Here is a 15441-nt window from a genome sequence, read left to right as displayed (position 1 = left end):
TGTGATTTGCGGGGTTTTGCGCCGGGGAGCGTGACGGGAAATGAGGCCGCCTCCCATTGAGTATAAAACCTCCCAGTCCGGCCCCACTCTTCCTCTTTCTGTTACCTGGCTTAGGGGCAGCAGCTTTGGCCGTGAAAACCCAGAAACACCGGTGAGTTTAGCTCCCATTCTTCACATAGAGAGGGACCCGGCCTCGGGCCTTTAACGGTTGTAGTTAAACGTGATTTGTTTAGGCGTTAGCATCTTCTTTGTGCTTCTTTCGTTTAATCCCAAACTTTGCTTTTTCGGTTACGTAACTTGACACTAACCTGTGGATTTAATTTTCGAGGGAATTAATCCTAAAAAATGGTAAAGGTCGTTCTCGCCTGATTGTATTTAACATGATAGTTTTTTGTGAGGTTTGTGCGTTAGTGGGTTTACTGGATGCTGTTTTTAAACTTTTGACGAAAGATTTTTTACGAGGGAGGCGAAAATGTAGAGTGGGCAACGGGAACAAAGGAGGGCTGCAAGACCGGAGATCCGAAGATGCTTGAATGGCATTTCTTCTCTCTCCTCACTGAAACAACTGCCCGTATTTATCCGGCAACAGGTGCTTGAAGTCCGGACGAGAGAGCTTCTGAATATTTGGCGATCTTTGTAACTTTATCCGACGTGGCCCAGTGGAGTAACACGTGTCTCGGCTGGCTTGTGGCCGAGTGAGGCCTAGCAGTAGCAGCCGCCTGCTAGCGGCTAAAGCCTAGCGCCCGAGTAGCCATGGAGTTGAATTTCAGTTTTTAACTCCGTATAAATTAAAAAGACAATACGTTTCAGTAGGCTTTGTTTTTTTTTTTCACCGCCTTTCATTATGCCTACATGCCGGGATGGTTTCCTAATGTAGCCGGGCTCAAGATGCGATAGCTTAGTTGTACATGCATGTCTGTTAACGAAGCCTAACGGGTACTTAATAGTAAGCCTAACGCAATTTTTTATTTTTATTTAATCTTGCCCACAGAAACTAAAACAATGGGAAAGGAAAAGACCCACATTAACATCGTGGTCATTGGCCATGTCGACTCCGGCAAGTCCACCTCCACCGGTCACTTGATCTACAAGTGCGGAGGAATCGACAAGAGAACCATCGAGAAGTTTGAGAAGGAAGCCGCTGAGGTAAGAGCTTGTGTATTTAGTTACATTTTATCCATTTTGTCTTGAAAACAGTTTCTGTTAAAAAGTCCAAGATGGCGGCGTCGGCATGCCTTCCTCTGAGCTCAACTGCCCGGCATGAGGGTGTAACAGCCGTGTGCGCGCATGCGGGGTGGGGCTTATCGCGCGCAGAGCACTGGTGGTGAATGTGCACTTTGTCTGACAGTCTGAGGCCTCCAGTGAAAAGAAATCCTTAAAATTTATACACAAAACAAAGTACAACCTGTTTGAATATGACTTGCATACACTAAGATTTAGAAATACTTTTAATGCTTTTGGAAAATTGTGGGTTTTATGTTTGTACCTATCATAGGTGATTTAATGTCCCTTTTTGAGGAGGGGGGCTCCTGGTAATTTGAATACTGAATGCACTTAAAATTTATATCTTAGGATCCACATTGAAATTTTCCATGTAGATATTTGGATTGTGACCTTAAATTTCATTAATTTCTTCCCGTTCAGATGGGAAAGGGCTCCTTCAAGTACGCCTGGGTGCTGGACAAACTGAAGGCCGAGCGTGAGCGTGGTATCACCATCGATATCGCTCTGTGGAAGTTCGAGACCAGCAAGTACTACGTGACCATCATTGATGCCCCTGGACACAGAGACTTCATCAAGAACATGATCACTGGTACCTCCCAGGTAAAAACAATAAGCTCCAACATGAGGATTTGACTCCTGCAAACTTCGCCTTGCAGCAGACTTGGATCTAATCTGCATCCTGGTGTTCATTTTCAGGCTGACTGCGCTGTGCTGATCGTTGCTGCTGGTGTTGGTGAGTTCGAGGCTGGTATCTCCAAGAACGGCCAGACCCGTGAGCACGCCCTGCTGGCCTTCACCCTGGGTGTAAAGCAGCTCATCGTTGGAGTCAACAAGATGGACTCCACCGAGCCCCCCTACAGCCAGGCTCGTTTTGAGGAAATCACCAAGGAAGTGAGCGCCTACATCAAGAAGATCGGCTACAACCCCGCCGCCGTTGCCTTCGTCCCCATCTCTGGATGGCACGGAGACAACATGCTGGAGACCAGTGACAAGGTGAGGACTGCTAGCCATTCCACACATCTCAATTTGCTAATCTGACTGAACATGCACTAAACAATCAATGACTTTTGTCTGTAGATGAGCTGGTTCAAGGGATGGAAGATCGAGCGCAAGGACGGCAATGCCTCTGGAACCACCCTGCTGGAGGCTCTGGATGCCATCCTGCCACCTTCCCGCCCCACTGACAAGCCCCTCCGTCTGCCCCTGCAGGACGTCTACAAGATTGGCGGTGAGAACTGTCATAGTACTACAAGGCTAGTATTGCACTACACCCATGTTTTTCTGTGCTTTAACAATGTTTTAATTTCTCAGGTATTGGAACTGTACCCGTCGGCCGTGTTGAAACTGGTATCATCAAGCCCGGCACCGTCGTCACCTTCGCCCCTGTCAACCTGACCACTGAGGTGAAGTCCGTGGAGATGCACCACGAGTCTCTGCCCGAGGCTGTGCCCGGTGACAACGTTGGCTTCAACGTCAAGAACGTCTCCGTCAAGGAAATCCGTCGTGGATACGTTGCTGGCGACAGCAAGAACGACCCACCCAAGGGTGCTGAGAGCTTCAACGCTCAGGTTGGTGTGGCGACAATGGTGCTGGGAGTCTTCAGGGTTGGGTTGTATTATGGAATTTGCTAACTTTTAGCGTGTCCACAGGTCATCATCCTGAACCACCCCGGTCAGATCGCTGCAGGCTATGCCCCTGTGCTGGATTGCCACACTGCCCACATTGCTTGCAAGTTCAGCGAGCTGGTTGAGAAGATCGACCGTCGTTCTGGCAAGAAGCTTGAGGACAGCCCTAAGTTCGTCAAGTCCGGAGATGCCGCCATTGTCAAACTGATCCCACAGAAGCCCATGGTTGTGGAGTCCTTCTCCAACTACCCTCCCCTCGGTAAGTTTGCTTCCCAGAAGCCCTACTTGATTTGACTAGGCATAATGTACAGCAGCTAACCCCACCTTTCCCCTGCTCCTATTTCAGGTCGTTTCGCCGTGCGTGACATGAGGCAGACAGTGGCTGTCGGTGTCATAAAGTCTGTTATCCCCAAGGAAGTGTCCGGAAAGACAACCAAGGCTGCAGAGAAGGCTCAGAAGGGCAAGAAATGAATGGCCGTTCAGGGAATCCATCAACAAGACGTGTGCTGGCAGCAGCGGGCAACATCTTCCCTTACATCTTCCTCCCACCCTGGATCATCCTCGCTGAGGCACAGCTCTATACTCAAGGACTGGCTTATGCTGATTAAAACCCATCGCAAGAGTTTTCGCAGGAAAAAGAACTCTATGGCATTGTCACTTACCTGAATCACATGACAGTGCCTCTTCTCAGTTGAGTTTAAGTTGGAAATGGTTTAGAACTGTATCTCAATGTTAAAATGCCACATTTGATTGGAAAGAAGCTGCTGGTAACTAATAAAATATTGTCTCTGAAAAAATTGAAATTGGCTTGTCTGTATCCTTCACAGTTGCAGTTGGTATGACAGGCGAGCCTCTGTCATGTGCTGCAGCTGTTTTTTATCCATGCTATTTGTATCCAGTGATGCACTTGTCATCCAATCGCCTCCATAGGAGATATGCCACCCCAGCCAATAGCACCCCTTATTTTAGTCTGACACACAGCAAGAGCAATGCACATCCCTCCCTCTCCTCTAGTTCGGTATATAAACACCGGAGAGATCACGCTCTGTCCTTTTTTTGCCTCTGCTCGAAATCTCTGGACATCTTGGTAGTTGCTGGACACAGGTTGGTGAATTTAATTTAAAATGCAGCTGTTGGAGCTAAATTTTTAGCATTGATGCATTTCCACAAAAGCTGGGGTAGTACAGGGCTTAAATCCTTTAAATCAACTGATGGCTAGAGCCAGAAACCTTAGTAATCCATTCAGTGAAACGTAGCATTAAGAATTCTCATTGAAAGGTTTAAAACGTGCCAGCTCACCTTATTTGCTTCTCCTGGCTCGTTTTAGCCTGTCTGGCTCACTTGTAAGGGTCCACATCAGGATTTTTAGGCAGGCGCTAGGGACAGATGTCAAAAACGAGTTGCCAGGTTGTTTCTGCCAGTCATGGTAGCCCTGTTCTTTCCACCTGCGTGAACGCGCGCATTGACTCTCAATGCTGTATGTTCGGGTGCGCGCTTGCATCAGTTGACAACATGGCGGCTCCGCGCTCCCGACGGGTGCAACATGGAGGAGAGGAGCCGGTTTTCATCCAGCACGCACATGGCGTGTGACTCATCAGCGTCCCACCTCGGTGTCCTTAATGTTTATAGATGGTGTCCTTTATTTCAAAAGGAAAAAAAAGCACCCCCTCCCCAATAGTCTCTTATGTTCAAAACGTATATTAGCATACTGCAGCCATTTACAATTCATACGACTTTGCGTATTTTTTGTTGCGCAAGGACCGCCTAGCTAACAGTACTTAACCTCTAATGCCGCAGTTACAGCAAAGTGGAAAGAAACAGTTTATTACTACATTTTGACAAGTTAATTTTCAATTTAATTGGCTTCATAAAACTCCTGGGGAATGACCAAGAACAAGGCCTGTGAGATAAATTGGAGCCTGAATTATTTCATTTTATTAAACACGAATCCCCCATTAATTTAATAACTCTGCAGAAAAACAGGGATCCTTAACGTTCGGTGAAGGCAATGAGCCACAATGGCGTTCACTGGGCTCACACCATTTTGGGGACAACTACTATTATATATGGCACATTATGTATTTGAAAAGTGGAAATGACTGCTCCTCATGTTGTTTAAAAACAGTAAATCGAAATGGGAAAGGAAAAGACCCACATTAACATCGTGGTCATCGGACATGTCGACTCCGGCAAGTCCACCACCACCGGTCACCTGATCTACAAGTGCGGAGGAATCGACAAGAGAACCATCGAGAAGTTTGAGAAGGAAGCCGCTGAGGTGGGTGACTGCGGCCTAATCTTAGGCTTTTTACCGCATAAACACTGTATGGGATATAACAGTGAGACTCTGAGGTAAAATGCCGTAACAGTAGACGGTGGGGTGTGGTGGAATAACTGTTCAATGATATTATTTGGGTAAAACCGCCATCTACTGTTAAAAAATACACACTGCCCTCAAGCGCAAAATACGCATAAAGATTTAAATGTTAGGTTAATTTATGTCGTGCAAAATAAGAGTTAAAATCTTGCTTGTATATAATTATATATTTAAGATTACGCAACATTTTAGGGGAAACTGAATTAATTAAACATTGAAAGTGAAATTTATTAAACATTCAATTCATTTTTTAATATAGCGACAAATCACTGCTTTCCCCTTAAGGTGGTTTATAATCTAATGTAAAGACCATACAATATAATATAATCATTATACATGATATATATCATGAAAATTATATGTTATAATTTTTTACTTGTATATTATAACATGAAATGTTCCAATAACCAATGTTTTTGGATACATTCTGTATTCTACGATAGGACTAGGATGAATACAGGATATTAGCACTGAAACCTAGGGCTCAGTAAGGCACAGACATTGAAGGATGCCAAAGAATGCTTAGCAGACCTTGAACACAAGAATTTAACAAAGACAAACACAAGGCAGAAAAATGCAGCATTTTCATAAGAAAACCTGTTTTAATCAATTCACAAAACATACAAAAACATACAGAAACTATTCTGGTTGACTGTATAAGGTACAAAAAAATGTTGTTTTACATAATTTTTCTCACCTAGCCTGTAAATTTTTTGGTGCTATTAGGCTGAACAGAGGTTCATTTTTTAAAAGTATGCTCTCCTGAATGTAAGCTGAAGAAAAACAGCTTTAGGTCTAGAAAAAAATTATTTAAAAATAAGACTTATTTATGAGGTACTGAATTAACCAAACCGAGTTTTCCCTGCTCATTAAAGTTTTTGTTGCGCGGCAAAACATGTTTTGGCCTTACATCACAAAAGATTTTAACCATTTTTTAGTAGGGTTTACTTTACTTAAGAATAAGTTAATTATATATTTTTTGTTTGCTTATGAAATGGGTAAAAAAACAGTAAAATGCATATACCTCTGAAAACGCTGCAACCAGATTAACAGAATCAACCTTTCAGAATGTACCTCTGTTAAACAAGCTAACTCAGATTGTCTGCCTAGCATAGTTGCATAATCACCCCTTAAAAAGCTCATTATGAGCCAGTTAAAAGGTGATTTTACCTTTTCAGATTAAGGGATTAACTGGAGTTTAGTATTTGTATTTTGTCAAAGGTTCAAGGTCATGAACACTGGTGAAGGATGCTTGTATTTCTATAAGATTAACAATAAATTAAAATAGTAAAGTAAAATTCTCTAAATTCAGTTCTGATAAGGCTGGACTTTTCTCAGATCTATGAATAAAACCGATTAAATAAAATCTCTTCTGTTAAACCTTTCTGACTGATTCTTCCCTCTACTTTGCTTTTTGTGGTTCAGATGGGAAAGGGCTCCTTCAAGTACGCCTGGGTGCTGGACAAACTGAAGGCCGAGCGTGAGCGTGGTATCACCATCGATATCGCTCTGTGGAAGTTCGAGACCAGCAAGTACTACGTGACCATCATTGATGCCCCTGGACACAGAGACTTCATCAAGAACATGATCACTGGTACCTCCCAGGTAAAAACAATAAGCTCCAACATGAGGATTTGACTCCTGCAAACTTCGCCTTGCAGCAGACTTGGATCTAATCTGCATCCTGGTGTTCATTTTCAGGCTGACTGCGCTGTGCTGATCGTTGCTGCTGGTGTTGGTGAGTTCGAGGCTGGTATCTCCAAGAACGGCCAGACCCGTGAGCACGCCCTGCTGGCCTACACCCTGGGTGTAAAGCAGCTCATCGTTGGAGTCAACAAGATGGACTCCACCGAGCCCCCCTACAGCCAGAAGCGTTTTGAGGAAATCACCAAGGAAGTGAGCGCCTACATCAAAAAGATCGGCTACAACCCCGCCACGGTTGCCTTCGTCCCCATCTCTGGATGGCACGGAGACAACATGCTGGAGCCCAGTGACAAGGTGAGGGATTCAAACACACCCCAGTGTAGACGTCTGCTCGAAGAGTCTTTCTCTTCACTTCCTCTCATTTTCTACACTTTAGATGGCCTGGTTCAAGGGCTGGAAGATCGAGCGCAAGGAAGGCGGAGCCACAGGCACCACCCTGCTGGAGGCTCTGGACTCCATCATGCCACCTTCCCGCCCCACCGACAAACCTCTGCGTCTGCCCCTGCAGGACGTCTACAAGATTGGCGGTAAGTAAAGCCACACAACACCCTGTAAAACCAGTAAGTCATCACGCATCTCAAGGAAAAAGTAAAACCTGTGTCTCTTCCCACTCGTGGCTGGCTCCAAAAGCGAGTCAGTGCCCACAAACTTCCATTTTTAAATGCCTACAGTAAAAAACTACCTCTAAAGGTAGTTTTTAAAAAGTAATTTATTTGGATTTGGTTAAGGTTTAAAGTTAAGAGGTGTGATTGCTGAGATTGACACAGATTTATTGTTGACTTCCTGACCTCACTTCCACTAATCGGTGTCTGGACTGGACCTTCAGACCCTGTTTGTGCTTTTTGTGCCTTCTGGAACATTTTTAATGCAATAATTTGAATAATGATACGACTTGCTGTGTGGTAAAAACCATCCAAGTTTATGCTTTTAATTAGTTTATTATTCTTTTATTATATACAGATTTGCATCTGTGCAGTGCACCTGCAGAGTTTATGGATAACTTTTAGTGGTTTTTGGACCCTCAAAACTAATATAGCTGCAAACAAAACACAAATAGTCTTACTCCGACAACCGCTGTGTTCCTCTACTCTGAAATCACCAGCAACAAGCTTATTAATTTCCCTCATTGCCGTTTCAGAGCTGTAGCATCAGCATCGTTCTCCTCAGTAGTATCTGAGCACCAGCAGGAAATAATGAAAATACTTAAACAATCTAAAGGTCGACCTTGCTGTCATTACGTTTGCTGACCCCAGCTGCAGGATTGCGTGAGTGTAATGTAGAGCTGAATGTTATGAGAGTCAAAGATGGACAGAAGCAGTACAAATATTTCAGGGGTTTTCTATTTTATGTTTTTTGTTTTGTCACAACAGAAATAACAAAGAAATACCTTATAACAGGATCTGATTGCTGATTTGATGATTGTAAAAGTAACTAAATCACTGGCAAATCACTCGTTGTGTTCATTTTTACGACAAAAAAAGTAATCTAAATACTTTGCAGTGTTGCTTTGTATTGTGTTACATCCAGTGCTTTTAAGAGTGATTAATAAGAAAACTGTAAAACCTCCTTCATAAACATCTTGGGTAGTTTGAAATAATATATCAGGAAAAGCAAAGAGGATATTTAATTATGAAAATCTTGTCACCTCAGTTTAGTTGATAACATTAAAGCCACATTAGATTCCAGAATCAAAACACCTTACTTTTATTGTTTTAAGTTGTTTGAGCTTTATTTAGCTTTAACTATTAAAATGTATTTCTTTGTTTGTATGTTTTTGGACCATTTTATTTCTTTACTGCTGCTATTATTTTAAATTCTATGAAGCTTCTTCTACCTCTGGTTTTACAGGACTTACAAATGTAATTTTATTATTAATACTAAAAACAGTACACAATAAAAACCCAGCTGCCTCTTCCTCACTGTTTTAAGTGTTTAACCAATCAGATCAGTCTTTATTTACAAAAGCAGAAAAGCTTGAATACTAAAAAAAAGACAAGTCAGATATGGAGGAGCGCTGACTTCTCTCCCTCCTGTCAGGTATCGGAACCGTTCCCGTCGGCCGTGTTGAGACCGGTATCCTGAAGCCCGGCATGGTCGTCACTTTCGCTCCCCCCAACCTGACCACAGAGGTGAAGTCCGTGGAGATGCACCACGAGTCTCTGTCTGAAGCTCTGCCCGGTGACAACGTCGGCTTCAACGTCAAGAACGTCTCCGTCAAGGAAATCCGCCGTGGAAACGTGGCCGGCGACAGCAAGAACGACCCACCCCAGGCTGCGGAGAACTTCACCGCCCAGGTAAGCATAAAGAAAAGATTAAACGTGATAATAAACATGCACACAGTTATTTTTGTAGATTATACATGAAGCAGGTACACAGCAACACTTCAGTATAATGCTTTACGCTGCTTAAATCCAAACTAATCTCAGGGCCACCCATAAATACATACATTTAAAATGAAATAGTTTCTTCTTATTAATTCACTGATTCCTTTCAGTCTTCCGATGGTTTCCATGTTAAGAGTGATTCCCCATTTATTTATTTATTTATCAGGAAAGACTCTGGCCAAGAAGGCACATCATTACTTTACCTCTGCCTCCTGACAGCCCCTACTTCAGTCTAAGTTCTTTAGAAGTAATTTCATTCTTTAATGTCGATATTTGTTGATAATTGTGAACTAATTCACAAAACTGAAAATGAAGCCTTTCTGTTAACAGGTTAATGATAAATGACTTCTCGTGGCTTACCTGCAGCATCTGCAGGCCCCACCAGTGTACCAAAGCCCTGATTTCGGGAATCAGCTCACCCAGTTTGTAAATCAATCATGATTTATTAGTTACACATTTTAACCACTGAGCATTAAAGGGGATCTTTATCAGTTCAGTGTAAAGAGCACTTTGTTTTCTTTAGAGCTGTCAAAGGTTTGAGAAACATCTTTTGTTTTGCTGTTTTAAGGTTTGTCTTGTGCTTTATTTGTCCTGTTTCCCATATCTGCATATGGAAAAAACAAACTGACCACTAAATAATGGCTGACAAACAAATAAAAGCAAAAACAAAATACAGGTGGACCCCTGCTGGATTGTGAAGGTACTGCAGGCAAGAGGTCCTTCACAAATAAATAAATAGCTTTTGTTTGAAAAGTTTTAAACCAAGTAAATCATATAGTATCTATTACCTATTTTGACACCTTTTAATTAAAATGTAATTTTTTAATTACTCATTTATCTGATTTTTTTTAAATCTGAAAACTATGGTATGCCTCATCACTGTTTATGTCTACATTTATTCAGGTAAAAAATGACAGAATTACATGACTGTCTATCCTATTCTGAGGCGAAGTCTCCCGATAGTAGAGAAAAAAATCAGCAAGTGGAGTTCTTATTTAATGTAGTCTAAGTATTTCCACTTAGGCCTCTTAGCTGTGATTAAACCAAGCATGAGTACGAGAATTTAAACCAGTTTGTTTAAAAGCACATCTTCATCGACAGACATCCCCCTAAGAAAAGCTGCACAGAAAACTAAAAATGTTAAAGTTGAAGGAAATGTTTTTGGAGCTTAATCCAGAAAGGAATACAATCCTGGATAGCCCCCCCCCTCCTCATTTCGGTTATTTCTGTCACAAATAGAAGTCCAGTAATAAACTGAGGAAGGATATTGATCTCTAAGTACAACACTTCCCTCATTTCTCCCTTCATAGGTCATCATCCTGAACCACCCCGGCCAGATCGCCCAGGGTTACGCCCCCGTGCTGGACTGCCACACCGCTCACATCGCCTGCAAATTCAGTGAGCTCAAAGAGAAGATTGACCGTCGTTCTGGCAAGAAGCTTGAGGACAACCCCAAGGCTCTGAAGTCAGGAGATGCCGCCATCATCACCATGGTGCCTGGAAAACCCATGTGTGTCGAGAGCTTCTCCCAGTACCCTCCCCTTGGTGAGTAAAAACGCTGTTTGTCTCGAAGATAATTATGTGTCAGCCTTTCCTTTAAAGCTGCAGTAACAGTGCAGTCGTGGTTAAGATTACTGTGTGCTTGGAATGTTACATCAGGTCGGTTTGTGAGTGTTTCCATGAATTATTTTGGGTTTTATGGTAATTTTATTATCGAGTGAAATTAATTGAAGCTTCATCATGACAAAGTTTGTGTTTTTGGGGTGCTCATTGTGGCCCAAAAAAAATATTTCAGCACCCTGGGCCTTTAAAGGGATCACATCCAGCTCCATATTTGAAAGTGTGGTCAGGTTTAACAATATATCTGTGACTTGAGATCATTTAACCTCATGTGATCTGTCATGATTAATAGAATAGAATAGATCTTTATTGTCACTGTTACAAGAACAGTGAAACACAGTTTGGTATCTCTCCGTTAGCAGCATATAGAAATTTAACATTAAAATTCCTTCAGAATAAGAGAAAAAAAAACAAAAAGAAAAAAAAGAGAAACAAAAAAAATGGACTTGAAGTTTAAGAGGTGCCTACACAGTGAATGTATGTAACAACGTAAGTGTCTACACAGAAATGTACAAGGTATATACAAGTTATATATGCTATGTAAAAGAGCAGGTGCAATATAGGGTGCAATGTGATGGCAGTGAACTTTGAGTAAGAGCTAGGACTAGAGGTAGGAATGCTGGTTGCATTATACTACAATAAATGCAGTTTATAAATACAGTGAAAATGTCCATAAATGTTAACAGCACAGTTAACCGTTAACCTTCAATCAGGGTGGAGGTAGGGCATGCTTCTATTGAGCCTGTTTGTCTTTGACCTGATTGACCTGTAGCGTTTATAAAAGGCCCGGGGGGGTGTCCAGGTGCGACAGGTCCTTGATGATGATACTGCTTCTCTGCTGAAGTCCGCCAGTATAAATGTCTCTGAAGGGGGTTAGTGAAGTGCCAATTGCCCGCACTGCTGCCCTCTCCACCCGCTGCAGTTTTCTCTTGTCCTCCACGGTACAGCAGTTAAACCGGAGTGTACAGCGGTAGGTCAGAAGGTGGTGGAGCGGTAGAAGTTGATTAGCAGTCAGTTTTGGTCTAATTGGGCCCTGATGCAGCTTCCTGACAAAGTACATTCTTTGTTGTGGTTTTCCTACCTGATGGAAAATGTTTGTGGAGCAGGTAATGTTGGCCGAGATATGGACCCCAGGGAACCTAAAGCTTTCTACCCTTTCTATCCCTTCCCATCAATGTAGAGGGCGGAGTGCTCAGATTGCTTTGTTCGTCTGAAGTCGATTACTCCTTGGCCTTGGCTGTGTTCACATGTAGGTTGTTGTTGTCACCTATTAAATGTTACAGCAAATATTTCTGGCACAGAAGAGGATGAAAAAGTCACAAAGAGGAATGATCTAACCAGCCCTGTTGCAAGACACTTCAATGATAAACATCCAGATTCACCTCTATTCTTTCTAGGCATTGAAGCCATTAAACTAAACCAAAGAGGTGGTAATATTAATTTTATCCCGAAAAAACAGAGAAGCATTTTGGATATTCGGTTTTAAGAGTCTGCACCCTAGAGGCATGAATGAGGATTTTTCTATCAATGAGTTTTTGTGAACTGTACCCTTTTTTAAATTCTTTTTTACCAGTTACTTTGCTCTGTCAATCATTCTCGCATGGGTAATGTTTATCTATTTATTTATTTATTTATTCATATTTATTTTTTCAATAAAAGAAGGAGTAGCATTCTAGATGTCTAGCATTCTGTCTTTCTACAAATGTTTTTCCACGTGATGATGTCCTCTTTTTTTTATCTAACTGCTGCACTGACTTCTTTTTGAATAAATGTTTTTTCTTTTTAATCGTTTTTTGTATATTTGTAATATTCTTATTATGTATTTCATGCATGTATTTTAAGACAGGTGGGGATTATGTCTCCTCACCCCCGTCTTCATCATTAATGACTTAGTCCAGTAGCCGACCTAGTCCACAAGCCGAAACTTGTTGGTCAGGCAATAAAGTTGTTCCTCTTCCCTTCAAGCGTTGCTGGAGTTCCTGTATTGTGACCTATTAAATGTTGCACAATATTCTTTAGTCTAAGGAGCTTGGAAAGAAAAGCGTCTGGACTTCTTTAAGTTGCTTGAAGACGTTTCACCTCGTCTTAATGGGCCCCCTAATGATCCTCTACCTAATCATCGAGCCAGGTGTGAAAACGGGTGTAGGTCACCATCAGCCAAGGTTTCGGGTGAGCTCATTGTGAAACCTAGCCCCACCCTATCATGTGATTTCCTGAGGTCAAATGGCCCAAGATATGAGTGGGCGTTAAGGCGTCTGGGAAGGGATCTCAAAACTGGATTATAGATGGCAGACAGTTTTTTGTTGTAAGCCACCGCCTCTGTTCAAAGATGGTCGCTCACAGTGGACACAAATGGCTTCTTTCACTCCTCTTTCAAACCATCTGTCTTTTCTGTCCAAAATGGGAACATTTGTGTCCTTGAAAGAGTGACCTTTGACCTTTAGATGCAGATGGACAGCCGAGTCTTGTCCCGTGGAGGTGGCTCTTCTATGTTGTGCCATACGAACCTTCACAGACATATTCTTTAATGTAGTTATAACCTGTTATAACTGTTGTTATAACCCATTATGAGACTTAACCAAGCTGTCTTTTGAATTGTGAAGTTCAAACTTAAAAACTTTTTAAGGTTTTGTTTCAAGCCTCTCATTGACTCCTCTCTCCATTTCCTCTCAGGCCGCTTTGCCGTGCGTGACATGAGGCAGACCGTTGCCGTTGGCGTCATCAAGTCCGTCGAGAAGAAGGTTGCCAGCGGTGGAAAGGTCACCAAGTCCGCACAGAAAGCCGACAAAAAGAAATGAATCCTCGTGCAGGAGGTCCACCGACAAGTCGCGTCTCAGCAGCAGCGGGCCGCCCCATCCTCCCTTCCCCCCTTCCATCCAGCGCCGTCTTCTCTGAGGCAGAGCTCTCTACTCAAGGACTGGCTTATGCTGATTAAAACCCATCGGAAGAGTTTCCGTAGGAAAGGAAGGTTCGTGCCTTCAAGGGAAAACTACCATCATGATTACATTTAAACCAAAACAATAAAAATCTCAAACATTGCCAAATGAAAACGCCTCTTTTGTGTTTATTGACTGCAGACAGTGGCAGCACTGGTTCTTTTATGCACTTTTCTGCTCTACCTGAGCACTCAAACACTTCATACATGCCTCATTCACCCATTCATACCAGCATTTTGCTCTATGCTTCAGTGCTTTCTAGCTACCATTTCATATCTTGCCAAAAGGATATTTGGCATACAGCACCGAGCAGAGGGCATCGGGTCAAACAGGTGGTTGGCGGGGTGCAAGGGGTCACCTGTGATGGCCCTGGTTTTCCAGACACAGGAGGATTTGGCGATGGCATCCAGGGGTGACTTAGGCCTCTCAATGATTTCTTGGGTGGTTTTAATTACTCTCAGTGGCAGCAAAAATACAGACATTCTGTACTTAAGTAGCAGTACAAATGCTACTCATAAAAATACTCCAGTAAAACTTATAGTACTGATTTATCTCAAGTAAAGGTAAAGAAGTACAGGCTCTGAAATGTACTCAAAGTAAGAAATAAAAGTAGCTCTTTGTAGGACGTTTCTATTTTTGTGCAAACTAACTGAACCTTGTGTTATAATTATGATAAAATAATATCAGCAGATGGGAACACAGACTTCAGTCTAACTTTCGTTTATTCTAATTATACTCAGCTTGAATCTGAAGAAGATGAAGGAAACTAAAAACTATGTCTCTATTTTCTGTTCCCTGCTTTGTTTTTGCCTCTAAACAGGAAAATGTGTACAGTCTCAGCAGGTGGGTGAAGCCTAAAATTAGTTGTGATGGCTCTGTGTTGGCAAAAGAATCAGAACTCACAATTTCTATTGAGAAATATTCTTAATGTACAGGCTGTGATCAGCTGACCTGATACTCTTTGTGGATGTACACAACTGAATTCGAACAGATGTCAGCAGATGTGTCATGAGTTGTCCTGGCTGATTTCCATCCTCTGCACTGACAGTACGCTGTTTATGCTGGAATTCAGTCAATCAATCTCAGCATCATCAGGTAAAATTCACATGAATCTCTGCTACACTGGGTGTAACCTAACTCTGACTGATGAACCACAGCCACTGTGCACCAGTCGCACCCTCATCTTTACTTTTCGAAGTACAGCAAACTAACCTGTTCAACCTGTACTAAATGTAAAGAATTTTCATGTAACTTTAAATAACACAGCTATACCTCGCCTAACCTCTCGTCTTCCTCTCCTCTCCTGTCCTGTCTTTCTTATCTTCATCTCTGAGTGAAGTTAACTCTCTTTCTTTTCTCTCCCTGTGAAATACAGCAGCTGGACCTTCAGCTAGCAACACATTGTGAGACCAACTGGACACAGTTTAGCCGCTTTTGGGCTTTCTTTCTTTACCAGGGCGTTGGTGTTGTGGGTCCAGGTGAGAATGACAAAAATGTGGGTGCCCAGAAACCTCGCGTGGAGACAGATTCCACCCATTCTCCATTTATAATGAGAGGGGAGTGGACCTGTC

General features: G+C 42.4%; 2 protein-coding genes across 2 annotated transcripts; both read left to right on the top strand.

The window, feature by feature from the left end:
* LOC146643305 (elongation factor 1-alpha) lies at positions 1–3652 on the top strand. The gene is made up of 8 exons (XM_085396264.1): positions 1–151; positions 992–1146; positions 1645–1824; positions 1921–2217; positions 2302–2452; positions 2536–2792; positions 2874–3108; positions 3196–3652. The coding sequence occupies exons 2-8, from the start codon at positions 1003–1005 to the stop codon at positions 3318–3320; spliced, it is 1389 nt and encodes a 462-aa protein (XP_085252390.1). The 5' UTR covers positions 1–151; positions 992–1002; the 3' UTR covers positions 3321–3652.
* A 185-nt stretch (positions 3653–3837) lies between these two features.
* On the top strand, positions 3838–13984 carry LOC146643304 (elongation factor 1-alpha). Its single transcript, XM_085396265.1, has 8 exons — positions 3838–3953; positions 4975–5127; positions 6652–6831; positions 6928–7224; positions 7307–7457; positions 8968–9224; positions 10625–10859; positions 13608–13984. Exons 2-8 carry the CDS (start codon positions 4984–4986, stop codon positions 13730–13732), a joined length of 1389 nt encoding a protein of 462 aa, XP_085252391.1. The 5' UTR covers positions 3838–3953; positions 4975–4983; the 3' UTR covers positions 13733–13984.
* The last annotated feature ends 1457 nt before the right edge of the window (positions 13985–15441 follow it).

This window comes from Rhamphochromis longiceps, linkage group LG22 (assembly GCF_057381845.1).
Source record: "Rhamphochromis longiceps isolate RC_006_pf linkage group LG22, R_longiceps_female_GT1.1, whole genome shotgun sequence".
Taxonomy (NCBI): Eukaryota; Metazoa; Chordata; class Actinopteri; order Cichliformes; family Cichlidae; genus Rhamphochromis; species Rhamphochromis longiceps.
Note: the sequence above shows the minus strand (reverse complement) of the source record. Positions and strands in the feature narration are given on the sequence as shown.